This window comes from Nerophis lumbriciformis, linkage group LG23, assembly GCF_033978685.3.
Source record: "Nerophis lumbriciformis linkage group LG23, RoL_Nlum_v2.1, whole genome shotgun sequence".
Lineage (NCBI taxonomy): Eukaryota > Metazoa > Chordata > Actinopteri > Syngnathiformes > Syngnathidae > Nerophis > Nerophis lumbriciformis.
The window spans coordinates 26,576,358-26,591,660 of record NC_084570.2 but is presented as its reverse complement, the minus strand read 5'-3'; the positions used below and the strand labels follow the sequence as shown (position 1 = coordinate 26,591,660).

Below are 15,303 nucleotides of genomic sequence, written 5' to 3'. Positions count from 1 at the left end.
GACCTTACCGGGAAGGCTGAGGAGTGTGATCCCACGATAGTTAGAACACACCCTCCGGTTCCCCTTCTTAAAGAGAGGAACCACCACCCCGGTCTGCCAATCCAGAGGTACCGCCCCCGATGTCCACGCGATGCTGCAGAGTCTTGTCAACCAAGACAGCCCCACAGCATCCAGAGCCTTAAGGAACTCCGGGCGGGTCTCTTCCACCCCCGGGGCCTTGCCACCGAGGAGCTTTTTAACTACCTCAGCAACCTCAGCCCCAGAAATAGAAGAGCCCACCACAGATTCCCCAGGCACTGCTTCCTCATAGGAAGACGTGTTGGTGGGATTGAGGAGGTCTTCGAAGTATTCCCTCCACCGATCCACAACATCCGCAGTCGAGGTCAGCAGAACACCATCCTCTCCATACACGGTGTTGATAGTGCACTGCTTCCCCTTCCTGAGGCGGCGGATGGTGGTCCAGAATCGCTTCGAAGCCGTCCGGAAGTCGTTTTCCATGGCTTCCCCGAACTCCTCCCATGTCCAAGTTTTTGCCTCCGCAACCGCTGAAGCCGCACACCGCTTGGCCTGTCGGTACCTGTCCGCTGCCTCAGGAGTCCTATGAGCCAAAAGAACCCGATAGGACTCCTTCTTCAGCTTGACGGCATCCCTCACCGCCGGTGTCCACCAACGGGTTCTAGGATTACCGCCACGACAGGCACCAACTACCCTGCGGCCACAGTTCCAATCAGCTGCCTCGACAATAGAGGCGCGGAACATGGTCCACTCGGACTCAATGTCCAGCACCTCCCTCGTGACATGTTCAAAGTTCTTCCGGAGGTGGGAATTAAAACTCTCTCTGACAGGAGACTCTGCCAGACGTTCCCAGCAAACCCTCACAATGCGTTTGGGCCTGCCAGGTCTGTGCGGCATCCTCCCCCACCATCGCAGCCAACTCACCACCAGGTGGTGATCGGTTGAAATCTCCGCCCCTCTCTTCACCCGAGTGTCCAAAACATGAGGCCGCATATCCGATGACACAACTACAAAGTCGATCATGGAACTGCGGCCTAGGGTGTCCTGGTGCCAAGTGCACATATGGACACCCTTATGTTTGAACATGGTGTTCATTATGGACAATCTGTGACGGGCACAAAAGTCCAATAACAAAACACCACTCGGGTTCAGATCCAGGCGGCCATTCTTTCCAATCACGCCTCTCCAGGTTTCACTGTCGCTGCCAACATGAGCATTGAAGTCCCCCACTAGAACGAGGGAATCACCCGGGGGAGCACTCTCAAGTACTCCCTCGAGCGAATCCAAAAAGGGTGGGTACTCTGAGCTGCCGTTTGAGGCGTAAGCGCAAACCACAGTCAGGACCCGTCCCACCACCCGAAAGCGGAGGGAGGATACCCTCTCGTCCACCGGGTTGAACTCCAACGTGCAGGCTCTGAGCCGGGGGGCAACAAGAATTGCCACCCCAGCCCGTCGCCTCTCATTGCCGGCAACGCCAGAGTGGAAGAGAGTCCAGCCCCTCTCGAGAGAACTGGTTCCAGAGCCCTTGCTGTGCGTCGAAGTGAGTCCGACTCTATCTAGCCGGAACTTCTCGACCTCGCGCACTAGCTCAGGCTCCTTCCCCCCCAGCGAGGTGACGTTCCACGTCCCAAGAGCTAGCTTCTGTAGCCGAGGATCGGACCGCCAAGTGCCCTGCCTTCGGCCTCCGCCCAGCTCAAACTGCACCCGACCTCTATGGCCCCTGCCATGGGTGGTGAGCCCATTGGAGGGGGGATCCATGTTGCCTCTTCGGGCTGTGCCCGGCCGGGCCCCATGGGGACAGGCCCGGCCACCAGGCGCTCGCCATCGTGCCCCGCCTCCGGGCCTGGCTCCGGAGGGGGGCCCCGGTGACCCGTGTCCGGGCGAGGGAAATCTGGGTCCTTTATTTGTATTCTTCATGGAGGTCTTATATATATATATATATATATATATATATATATATATACTCCTCTCTGAGCTGCCACCTTAACGTGGTAGAGGAGTTTGCGTGTCCCAATGATCCTAGGAGCTATGTTGTCCGGGGGCTTCTATGCCCCCTGGTAGGGTCTCCCAAGGCAAACTGGTCCTAGGTGAGGGATCAGACAAAGAGCAGCTCGAAGACCTCTATGAAGAACACGAACAAGGAACCCAGATTTCCCTCGCCCGGACGCGGGTCACCGGGGCCCTCCTCTGGAGCCAGGCCCGGAGGTGTGGCACGATGGCGAGCGCCTGGTGGCCGGGCCTGTCCCCATGGGGCCCGGCCGGGCACAGCCCGAAGAGGCAACGTGGGTCCCCCCTCCAATGGGTTCACCACCCATAGCAGGGGTCATAGAGGTCGGGTGCGATGTGAGCTGGGCGGAAGCCGAAGGCAGGGCACTTGGCGGTCCGATCCTCGGCTACAGAAGCTAGCTCTTGGGACGTGGAACGTCACCTCGCTGGGGGGGAAGGAGCCTGAGCTAGTGCGTGAGGTGGAGAAGTTCCGGCTAGATATAGTCGGACTCACTTCGACGCACAGCAAGGGCTCTGGAACCAGTTCTCTTGACAGGGGCTGGACTCTCTTCCACTCTGGCGTTGCCAGCAATGAGAGGCGACGGGCTGGGGTGGCAATTCTTGTTTCCCCTCGGCTCAAAGCCTGCACGTTGGAGTTCAACCCGGTGGACGAGAGGGTAGCCTCCCTCCGCCTTCGGGTGGGGGGACGGGTCCTGACTGTTGTTTGCGCTTACGCGCCCAACGGCAGTTCAGATTACCCACCCTTTTTGGATTCACTCGAGGGAGTACTTGAGAGTGCTCCCCCGGGTGATTCCCTCGTTCTACTGGGGGACTTCAACGCTCATGTTGGCAACGACAGTGAAACCTGGAGAGGCGTGATTGGGAAGAATGGCCGCCCGGATCTGAACCCGAGTGGTGTTTTGTTATTGGACTTTTGTGCTCGTCACGGATTGTCAATAGCAAACACCATGTTCAAACATAAGGGTGTCCATATGTGCACTTGGCACCAGGACACCCTAGGCCGCAGTTCCATGATCGACTTTGTAGTTGTGTCATCGGATTTGCGGCCTCATGTTTTGGACACTCGGGTGAAGAGAGGGGCGGAGCTTTCTACCGATCACCACCTGGTGGTGAGTTGGCTGCGATGGTGGGGGAGGATGCCGGACAGACCTGGCAGGCCCAAACGCATTGTGAGGGTTTGCTGGGAACGTCTAGCATAGTCTCCTGTCAGAGAGAGTTTCAATTCCCACCTCCGGAAGAACTTTGAACATGTCACGAGGGAGGCGCTGGACATTGAGTCCGAGTGGACGATGTTCCGTACCTCTGTTGTCGGGGCGGCCGATCGGAGCTGTGGCCGCAGGGTAGTTGGTGCCTGTCGTGGCGGTAATCCTAGAACCCGTTGGTGGACACCGGCGGTGAGGGATGCCGTCAAGCTGAAGAAGGAGTCCTATCGGGTTCTTTTGGCTCATGGGACTCCTGACGCAGCAGACAGGTACCGACAGGCCAAGCGGTGTGCGGCTTCAGCGGTCGCGGAGGCAAAAACTCGGACATGGGAGGAGTTCGGTGAGGCCATGGAAAAAGACTTCCGGACGGCTTCGAAGCAATTCTGGACCACCATCCGCCGCCTCAGGAAGGGGAAGCAGTGCAGTGTCAACACCGTGTATGGTGGGGATGGTGCTCTGTTGACCTCGACTGCGGATGTTGTGGATCGGTGGAGAGAATACTTCGAAGACCTCCTCAATCCTACCAGCACGTCTTCCTATGAGGAAGCAGGGCCTGGGGAATCTGTGGTGGGCTCTCCTATTTCTGGGGCTGAGGTTGCCGAGGTAGTTAAAAAGCTCCTCGGTGGCAAGGCCCCGGGGGTGGATGAGATCCGCCCGGAGTTCCTTAAGGCTCTGGATGTTGTGGGGCTGTCTTGGTTGACAAGACTCTGCAACATCGCGTGGACATCGGGGGCGGTACCTCTGGATTGGCAGACCGGGGTGGTGGTTCCTCTCTTTAAGAAGGGGAACCGGAGGGTGTGTTCCAACTATCGTGGGATCACACTCCTCAGCCTTCCCGGTAAGGTCTATTCAGGTGTACTGGAGAGGAGGCTACGCCGGATAGTCGAACCTCGGATTCAGGAGGAACAGTGTGGTTTTCGTCCTGGTCGTGGAACTGTGGACCAGCTCTATACTCTCGGCAGGGTCCTTGAGGGTGCATGGGAGTTTGCCCAACCAGTCTACATGTGCTTTGTGGACTTGGAGAAGGCATTCGACCGTGTACCCCGGGAAGTCCTGTGGGGAGTGCTCAGAGAGTGTGGGGTAACGGACTGTCTTATTGTGGCGGTTCGCTCCCTGTATAATCGGTGTCAGAGCTTGGTCCGCATTGCCGGCAGTAAGTCGGACACGTTTCCAGTGAGGGTTGGACTCCGCCAGGGCTGCCTTTTGTCACCGATTCTGTTCATAACCTTTATGGACAGAATTTCTAGGCGCAGTCAGGGCGTTGAGGGTATCTGGTTTGGTGGCTGCAGGATTAGGTCTCTGCTTTTTGCAGATGATGTGGTCCTGATGGCTTCATCTGGCCAAGATCTTCAGCTCTCACTGGATCGGTTCGCAGCCGAGTGTGAAGCGACTGGGATGAGAATCAGCACCTCCAAATCCGAGTCCATGGTTCTCGCCCGGAAAAGGGTGGAGTGCCATCTCCGGGTTGGGGAGGAGATCTTGCCCCAAGTGGAGGAGTTCAAGTACCTCGGAGTCTTGTTCACGAGTGAGGGAAGAGTGGATCGTGAGATCGACAGGCGGATCGGTGCGGCATCTTCAGTAATGCGGACGCTGTATCGATCCGTTGTGGTGAAGAAGGAGCTGAGCCAGAAGGCAAAGCTCTCGATTTACCGGTCGATCTACGTTCCCATCCTCACCTATGGTCATGAGCTTTGGGTCATGACCGAAAGGACAAGATCACGGGTACAAGCGGCCGAAATGAGTTTCCTCCGCCGGGTGGCGGGGCTCTCCCTTAGAGATAGGGTGAGAAGCTCTGCCATCCGGGGGGAGCTCAAAGTAAAGCCGCTGCTCCTCCATATCGAGAGGAGCCAGATGAGGTGGTTCGGGCATCTGGTCAGGATGCCACCCGAACGCCTCCCTCGGGAGGTGTTTCGGGCACGTCCGACCGGTAGGAGGCCACGGGGAAGACCCAGGACACGTTGGGAAGACTATGTCTCCCGGCTGGCCTGGGAACGCCTCGGGATCCACCGGGAGGAGCTGGACGAAGTGGCTGGGGAGAGGGAAGTCTGGGCTTCCCTGCTTAGGCTGCTGCCCCCGCGACCCGACCTCGGATAAGCGGAAGAAGATGGATGGATGGATGGATGGATATATATATATATATATATATATATATATATATATATATATATATATATATATATATATATATATATATATATATATATATATATATATATATAAAAGTCTGTTTTCTCTTTTTTAATATTTTATTTAATACATTTTGTATTTGTTTTTGATTACCTAAAAAATGCTTGGACTATATTGTTGCATGCATAAATAATATCAAAGTTTAGAAAATACATAGTAGGGGTGTTTCACATCCAAACTAATTCCAAATTGATTCATTATTTTCAAGAATCAATTAAAGAAAAGAAAATATATATTGTTTTGGCCAAATATGTTTTTCTTTAATAAAAAATACATATTTTTTGGCCGAATATATATTTTTAAAATAGTCTTTTTTGGATCACTAACCTATTATTAACATTATTATTATTGATATTGTTTCTTCTATAATGATTTTTTTTAGCATTCTATTATTCTAGTATTGTATTTGTATGTCTTCTTGGTAAATGTTCATCTTAAATATTGTAAAGCTGTGTTGGAGTTGCTGTATTTTCTTTTATCAGATAAAAATTCTGTCATTTTTGTAAATAAAATAATAAATATACATTTTTTAAAAGACTTTGCGTATCAGTGCGATGTCAGCAGCCAAGAGGAGCTTTTGTAACTTATTTTGAAAAGGTTTCCTTATCATCTATATCATCTGGCTGTCACTGAGGATGTGTCCAGACTAAGCATCAGTAGATGTATGTACACAGCGAATACCCTGAGCGATCAGTGACAGCCAGGAAAGACTGGATGACAACCATGAAGAGTGTGGTGACTACTGGAGAGTCAGTGACAGCCCGGAGAGACGGCAACCGGGGCAGAAAGGGTTGGCAACCCAATTTGCATCCTCTGTGAGGAGGAACCCAACTAAGCTACGATGAACCTAAAGGAAAAATACCCCCAGGGGAGCCCGAGAGGGGGGGAGGATGAGCACCCCAGTCGGACGGACTTAACGTTAACAGACCTAGGCAACGGACAAACGACTATGAGCGCGCAGTGTACATGCGGTAAAGTCTGCAAGAACATCCATGGCTTAAAGATCCACCAAGCGAGGAAGAAGTGCCTGATGGGAGCAGAAGCAACACAACGCACAGGTGTTACACCTGGTGAGACGCAGGAGGTGCCAGGCCCGGAGTCACCCCATAGTGCCCAGAACCTCCATGTGTTGCAAACTAATCCCTCGAGTATCAAGTCTGAACAGAGGCGGATCAAGTGGCCTGCAGCTAGCATGACCTCACTCTGGAAGCAACTCGATGACGATGTCGACCAAATTCTGGAGGCAACGGCGAAGGGAGAAGCCGACGGGAAGCTACAAGCTATGACAACAATCATTGTCAGCATTGCAGCTGAACGGTTCGGCGAGGAGGAGAAGAGAAGCTCCGGAACCACGTACTCAAAGAACCACAGAGCTGTAAGGATCCACAACATCAGGCAGGAGATGAAAGCGCTGAAGTTCCAGTACAAGGCGGCAGGACATGAGGAACGCACTGGCCTGGCCCAGCTGATGTGCATCCTTCGGAAAAAGATCAGAATTCTCCGTCGGGCAGAGTGGCATCGGAGGCGGCGACGCGAGAGGGCACGTAAACGTGCTGCTTTCATTGCTAACCCCTTCAAGTTCACGAAGGATTTGCTGGGACAGAAGCGCAGTGGCAAACTGGCCTCCTCGCAGGAAGACATAGATCAACATCTGAAGCAAACGTACAGTGATCCTGCAAGAGAGCAGGAGTTGGGAGAGTGTAACAACCTCATAGACCCCCCTGAACCAGAAATGCAGTTTGACATGTCGGAGCTGCAGCTAAAGGAAGTCAGGGAGGTTGTCCGCAGAGCCAGGGCAAGCTCTACACCGGGACCGAGTGGCACTTCATACAAAGTGTATAAGAACTGTCCCAAACTCCTGCAGCGTCTGTGGAAAATCCTGCGAGTCTTCTGGAGAAGGGGGAGGATCCCTGAGCAATGGTGAGTGGCGGAAGGGGTATGGATCCCAAAGGAGGAAAACTCCACTCAGCTGGACCAGTTCCGCATCATCTCCCTGCTGTGTGTTGAGGCAAAGGTCTTCTTCAGCGCCGTTTCCAAACGACTGTGTACCTACCTGGCAAAGAATACCTACATCGATACATCTGTCCAGAAAGGCGGCATTTCAGGAATGTCAGGATGTATGGAGCATACCGGTGTGGTGACGCAGCTCATTCGGGAGGCTCGAGAGAACAAGGGCAACCTATCAGTACTGTGGCTTGACCTGGCAAACGCATTCGGCTCCATTCCGCACAAGCTTGTTCAACTCACTCTGATGAAACATCATGTACCCAGCAGGTGTAGAGACCTCATTGCTGATTACTACAGCAATTTCAGGATGAGGGTCTCTTCCGGACCAACAACATCCAGTTGGCACAAAGTGGAGATTGGTATTATCACAGGGTGTACTATCTCTGTGACACTGTTCTCACTAGCCATGAACATGCTCACCAAGTCTGCTGAGCCAGAGTGTAGAGGGCCCCGCACAAATTCCGGACAAAGGCAACCACCCATCAGGGCATTCATGGATGACCTCACAGTCATGACAGAATCAGTCCCAGGCTGCCGTTGGATTCTGAAGGGACTTGAAGAGTTGGTGGAGTGGGCCCGAATGCGTTTCAAACCCGCCAAATCCAGATCAATGGTGCTGAAGAAGGGTAAGGTGGAGGACAAGTTCCGGTTTAACATCTCAGGCACGGCCATTCCAACTATCTCAGAGAAGCCAGTCAAGAGCTTGGGCAAGGTTTTTGACTGCTCTTTGAGAGACACAACATCCATCCAGTCGACATGCGCTGAGTTGGATGGCTGGCTGAAATCCGTGGACAAGTCAGGCTTACCTGGGAAGTTTAAAGCCTGGATTTACCAGCATGGCATTCTTCCCAGGATCCTGTGGCCCCTCCTCATCTACTCGTTCCCCATCTCGACAGTTGAGATCCTAGAGCGGAGGGTCAGCAACCACCTCCGGAGATGGCTGGGACTACCTAAGAGCCTGAGTAGCATTGCACTCTACGGGAACAGCAACAAACTGCAGTTGCCTTTCAAATCCTTGGAGGAGGAATTTAAGGTAACTAGAGCCAGAGAAGTGGTACAGTACAGGGACTCAAGTGATCCGAAGGTGGCCAAAGCAGGGATCCAAGTGAGGACTGGCAGGAAATGGAGGGCAGAGGAAGCAGTTCAAGAGGCAGATGCAAGGCTGCGACACAGGAGCCTGGTTGGAGCAGTTACACGGGGTCGAGCTGGGCTAGGGTCCTTTCCAACTCCCCAACTGAACACTAGGGGGAAGGAAGGCCGACGTCTTGTTCAGGATGAGGTGAGAGCGGCAGTGGAGGAGACAAGAACCTGCAAGGCTGTTGGAATGAAGCAACAGGGAGCTTGGACAAGATGGGAGAATGCGGTTGAGAGGAGAGTGACCTGGGCTGAGCTTTGGAAAGCCGAGCCGCAACGCATTAAATTTCTCATCCAGGCAGTATATGATGTGCTCCCAAGCCCTTCAAACCTGCACACATGGGGCATAGCAGAGACATCAGCATGCCCACTGTGCTCCAAGCGAGGAACCCTGGAACACATCCTCAGTTGCTGTACAAAGGCACTTGGAGATGGAAGGTACAGGTGGAGGCATGACCAAGTCCTGAAGACCATCGCTGAAGCCATTAGCACAGGACTGGCATGGGCAAAACAGTTCCACCCCTCCAAGAAAACCATCGCCTTTGTCAGAGCTGGGGTCACGCCAACTCCTGCTAGGAAAACATCAGCAGGCATCCTGACGTCTGCAAAAGACTGGCAGTTGTTGGTGGACCTTGAAAACCAGCTGAAGTTCCCCAGCCATATCGCAGTCACCACCCTGCGACCAGACATTGTCCTTGTGTCTGAGTCCACCAAACAAGCTGTGCTGCTGGAGCTGACAGTCCCGTGGGAAGATCGCCTGGAAGAAGCCTTCGAGAGGAAGCTCTCCAAGTATGCAGGACTGGTCAGCGACTGTCAGCAGGCTGGTTGGAGAGCAAGGTGTTTCCCTGTGGAGGTTGGATGTAGAGGATTTGCAGCCCGTTCCTTGGTCAGAGCCTTCAGCAGTTTGGGCATCGATGGAGAGAGAAAGAGGAGAGCCATCCGCAGTACCACCGAAGCGGCGGAAAGGGCCTTTTTAAAATAGTCTTTTTTGGATCACTAACCTATTATTAACATTATTATTATTGATATTGTTTCTTCTATAATGATTTTTTTTAGCATTCTATTATTCTAGTATTGTATTTGTATGTCTTCTTGGTAAATGTTCATCTTAAATATTGTAAAGCTGTGTTGGAGTTGCTGTATTTTCTTTTATCAGATAAAAATTCTGTCATTTTTGTAAATAAAATAATAAATATACATTTTTTAAAAGACTTTGCGTATCAGTGCGATGTCAGCAGCCAAGAGGAGCTTTTGTAACTTATTTTGAAAAGGTTTCCTTATCATCTATATACCAAATAATGAGTTTTTCGCCTCATCCGTCACTTAAAGAATCTTGAGTTTGACACCCCAGTTTATTTTTGGAGCCTACACTGTGACATGACGGAGAACGTTTCTGACTTGAAATATTTCATGATTTCAATGTTGTGTGAGGACAGAATATCTTGATTTTCCTACCTTGACGTGTCCTTGTGTTGCCTTCAGTGCGGGGACAGTCGGACAGCGGCAGCAGCGTGGTGGTGGCCGCCTCCAACGTGAGCGCCTCCGCCGGCTCCAGCGTGACCCTGCAGTGCGTCAGCGGCCGCATGGTGTGGACCAGCGACGCGCTGAGGGACCGGCAGAGGGTGGTCCACTGGGACGTGTTCCGGGCCCACTTGGAAGACAGCATGGAGAGAGTGCTGGACATGTACTCGGCGGGAGAACAGAGGATCTACAACTCTTACAACCTGGACAGGGTGGGCCTCAGCAGGAAGGCCTTCAAGGACGGAAACTTCTCCCTGGTGATCAAAGGTCGCACAGTCTGAGAATTGTAATGTGTTCAAGGACCCTACTTGTAGAAAATTTTGGGGGTTTAACAATTATTGAAATACTTTGCATCCATAGACAAATATTGGAGTACATTACAATCTTTTGTGAACTTCATTCAAAACTGTTATAAGTTAAATGTGTTATTTTTGGAATATACTTTGTGTATATTGCTAAAAAAATGGGATTGCACTGACACATACCCATTTAATCTTTTATAAGGCGTTCACTTGTAGAATAGGAACATTTTAAGTACTAACAAATGGTGTAGAACTTTACAACTTTACTATTTTACCAACTTCAACCCGAATTCCTAAATATATGGGGTGTAGATCTTCAGGCACCTCACAATTCGATTATATTCTGATTCTTGGGGTGAAGATCCGATTCAGAATCGATTCTCGATTCAACACGATTCTCGATTAAAATTAAAAATCCTCGGAAGTATTATTGGTATAATAATTATAACAAAACTTTTTTAATGACAGGTTACAGGTTAGAAAAGCTTATTCTGGTTGCAAGGATATGGCCTAAAAAATAACAATAATAAAAATAAATAAATACAATAACTAAAAATCATTTCTAATCCATTTTTTTTAAATTATGAATCGATTTAGAATAAGAATGAATAAGAATCATGATTTTGCTTGCATAGAGATGGCCTGAAAACGTATTTAAAAAAAATCGATTCTTATTTAAATAAATAAATAAATAAATAAAGTCTACTGACTTTTCAAAAATGATGAATCAATTTAGAATCAGGATGAACAAGAATTGTGATTCTGGTTGCATGGAGATGGCCTGAAAACGTATTTTAAAAAAATATTAAAATTTAAACAAATAAAATTACATTGATTTTAAAAAAATAATTATGAATCGATTTAGAATTGGGATGGATAAGAATTTCGATTCTGATTGCATGAAGATGGCCTAAAAACGTTTTTTTCAATAATAATTCTATTTTATTTTTTTATTGATTAAAAAAAATTACGAATCAATTTAAAATCGGGATGATTAAGAATCGCAATTCCGATTAATTTTTGTGCACCCCTATTAATTATAACTTTCCAATATTGTTACTGTACTCTGATTGGCTGGGAGAAATCCCATGCTTCTACCACCTTCTACCACCTAACAGTACAGAGAGGTGTATGGATTCCATTTTCAACTGAATTTTATATGATCAAAAAGTCGTCAAATTGCAGATTTTTTTTTTTAAAGCATATTCTACAATATTTTTGGTCTAAATTAAAAGTTTTCAAGCATAACAATTGCTAAATGGAACAGAAATATCGATACTACAGTAGTATCATCCACTAGAGGAGACCAAACCAATCAGAGTGTACTGTTTAGTATCAAGGTCACTGATTGACTAAGCCTCAATATCATTACTATATGGGATTAAAAGTGTCAAGGTGACTAAAGGGTGTTATTTCATATCTCAATGGCTCTCAGAATGTTGAAAAACATATTTAGAAGACCGTAAACATGTTTTTTTAATGCTCTAGCTCAGTGGTTCTACAACTCTTTTCACCAAGTACCACCTCAGAAACATTTAGCTCTCCAAGTACCACCCACATGAAAATACAGTAGCATAGTAGTCCTGATTATTAATCGAAAACAAGTATATTTAATACTTTTGGCCACTGTAACACACAGTTTGAATATAAGAAAGTAAAACACTATACTTTAATCAAGTAATTATTTGGCGTACCACTAGTGGTACACGTGCTACAGTTTGAGAATCCCTGCTCCAGCTACTAAAATATTTGATTGATAATTAGTGATTCGTTTATTGCCGCCGTGTCCGGCACGATGAACAAGGGACGACTGAAAGGCGCCGTGCCCAAATTCACTTGACAAGAATTCTGTTAAAAATGTTTTACATTTTATTGCCATTTTTTAAAAAGTACACTACATGCACTGTAGGTATTAAAACGTTTTCATTTAAAATATATAAAAATATTCTTTTTTTTCAATCTTTGTGTTTTTAGAAGTGACGATGAACGACAGAGGTCTGTACTCTTGTAACCTCCACCACCTCTACTGCCACCTGTATGAGACCGTACGAGTGCAGCTTAATGTCACTAAATCACGTATGTACACATGTAACACAATATATAATGTTATATTTATTATGTATATATTATATGTAATGTATATTATATACATAATATATATACAGGACTGTCTCAGAAAATTAGAATATTGTGATAAAGTTCTTTATTTTCTGTAATGCAATTAAAAAAAACAAAAATGTCATACATTCTGGATTCATTACACATCAACTGAAATATTGCAAGCCTTTTATTATTTTAATATTGCTGATTATGGCATACAGCTTAAGAAAACTCAAAAATCGTATCTAAAAAAATTTGAATATTTCCTCAGACCAAGTAAAAAAAAAAAGATTTATAACAGCAAAACAAAATCAAACATTTGAAAATGTCAATTAATGCACTCAGTACTTGGTTGGAATCCTTTTGCACATATTACTGCATCAATGCGGCATGGCATGGAGGCAATCAGCCTGTGGCATTGCTGAGGTGTTATGGATGCTTCAATAGCGGCCTTTAGCTCATTTGCATTATTGGGTCTGGTGTCTTTCAGCTTCTTCTTCACAATACCCCACAAATTCTCTATGGGGTTCAGGTCAGGGGAGTTGGCAGGCCAATCGAGGACAGTAATGCCATGGTCAGTACACCAGTTACTGGTGGTTTTGGCACTGTGGGCAGGTGCCATATCATGCTGGAAAATGAAATCATCATCTCCATAGAGCTTTTCAACAGATGGAAGCATGTAGTGCTCTAAATTCTCTAGAAGCGTCTGATTTGGGTTATGGAAAAGAAGCACTGGACAGTTGCAGAGTGGTCCAGAGTCCTGTTTTCAGACGAAAGCAAGTTTTGTATTTCATTTGGAAGTCAAGGCGCTAGAGTCTGGAGGAAGGCTGGATAGGAGCAAAATCCAAGTTGCTTAAAATCCAGTGTGAAGTTCCCACAGTCAGCAATGGTTTGGGGAGCCATGTCAGCTGCTGGTGTTGGTCCACTGTGTTTCATCAAGTCCAGAGTCAATGCATCTGTGTACCAAGAGATTTTAGAGCACTACATGCTTCCATCTAGGGCTGGGCGGTATGGCCTTTTTTTATATTGCGATATTTTAAGGCCATATCGCGATACACGATATATATCTCGATATTTTGCCTTAGCCTTGAATGAACACTTGATGCATATAGCCACAGCAGTATGATGATTCTATGTGTCTACATTAAAACATTCTTCTTCATACTGCATTAATATATGCTACTTTTAAACTTTCATGCAGAGAAGGAAATCACAACTAAAAAAAATCACTATTTTTTTCATACGGTGTTGATCTGGAAATGTTTGCCTCGGCATTTTGATGGTGTGGGCGTGTGGCACCGAACGAAGATGTTGACATGCAGAGTAAGCACTGTTCATTCTCTAGCAGGTGACTTTTCAAATGATGCTACATATTAGCAGTAATGCTACTTATATAGCAACGCTTTCGCCCCACACTTGACAAATTACGGTTGTCTGTTCGACATATTCCCACTTGAAGCCAAACCACCGCCAGACGATGGACCCCTGCTGTTTTTGGGGGGAATTAATTATTCCTTCATTTGTTACCAGATTCGCACCTTCTTTCTCTCGTATTACTGCTCACACGGCTACGCTAGCATCACAGCTAACGTTAGCCATGCTGCTACCTCTTTGCTGCGCGAGGGCTATACGTATGTGACGTGTGTAGAAGCTGCGCTTGCTGTCTGTGAGAAGGAGAGACAGGAAAGAGCAAGAGAGCATGTAGTGTAATGCCAGCAGCTAAAAGCAACTGCGTGAGAACGCATACTCGAATATCACGATATAGTCATTTTCTATATCGCACAGAGACAAATATCGCGTATATCAATATATCGCCCAGCCCTACTTCCATCTGTTGAAAAGCTCTATGGAGATGATGATTTCATTTTCCAGCATGATCTGGCACCTGCCAGCAGTGCCAAAACCACCAGTAACTGGTGTACTGACCATGGCATTACTGTCCTTCGATTGGCCTGCCAACTACCCTGACCTGAACCCCATAGAGAATGTGTGGGGTATTGTGAAGAAGAAGCTGAAAGACACCAGACCCAATAATGCAAATGAGCTAAAGGCCGCTATTGAAGCATCCTGGGCATCCATAACACCTTAGCAATGCCACAGGCTGATTGCCTCCATGCCACGCCGCATTGATGCAGTAATCCGTGCAAAAGGATTCCCTACCAAGTACTGAGTGCATTAATTGACATTTCCAAATGTTTGATTTTGTTTTGCTGTTATAAATCTTTTTTTTTTACTTGGTCTGAGAAAATATTCAAATTTTTTTAGATACAATTTTTGAGTTTTCTTAAACTGTATGCCATAATCAGCAATATTAAAATAATAAAAGGCTTGCAATATTTCAGTTGATGTGTAATGAATCCAGAATGTATGACATTTTTGTTTTTTTAATTGCATTACAGAAAATACAGGGCTTTATCACAATATTCTAATTTTCTGAGACAGTCCTGTATATATATGTATTAATACATGTCTGTATGTATGTATATATATATATATATATATATATATATATATATATATATATATATATATATATATATATATATATATATATATATATATATATATATATATATATATATATATATGTCTGATGCATGAAAGTTAGAGCGAGACTTTGGGTGCACTCCTACAGGTCGTAAAGAGCAGCGCTACTGGGATGGCCACAAAGCGGTCTTCGTGGTCCTGCTGGGGAGCACTGTGGTGCTGCCATGCGTCAACAGGAGAAACGTGTGGACCGACTGGGGCAATGAGGAGGAGGATCAGCAGGTATTCCAGCCATCCTCCCTGTTCTCATCACAGCGCTTGACTGAGAAATGCATCTTCCA

General features: G+C 47.2%; 1 protein-coding gene across 2 annotated transcripts in view; it reads left to right on the top strand.

Moving 5' to 3' along the window:
• LOC133622302 (matrix remodeling-associated protein 8-like) overlaps nt 1–15,303 on the top strand; it is an 85,921-nt gene that overhangs the window by 14,774 nt on the left and 55,844 nt on the right. For both annotated transcript variants that reach the window (XM_061984880.1, XM_061984879.1), the window contains 3 exons: nt 10,035–10,340; nt 12,350–12,451; nt 15,111–15,244. In XM_061984880.1, coding sequence (XP_061840864.1) covers nt 10,035–10,340; nt 12,350–12,451; nt 15,111–15,244 — 542 coding nt within the window. The remainder of the gene's footprint in view (nt 1–10,034; nt 10,341–12,349; nt 12,452–15,110; nt 15,245–15,303) is intronic.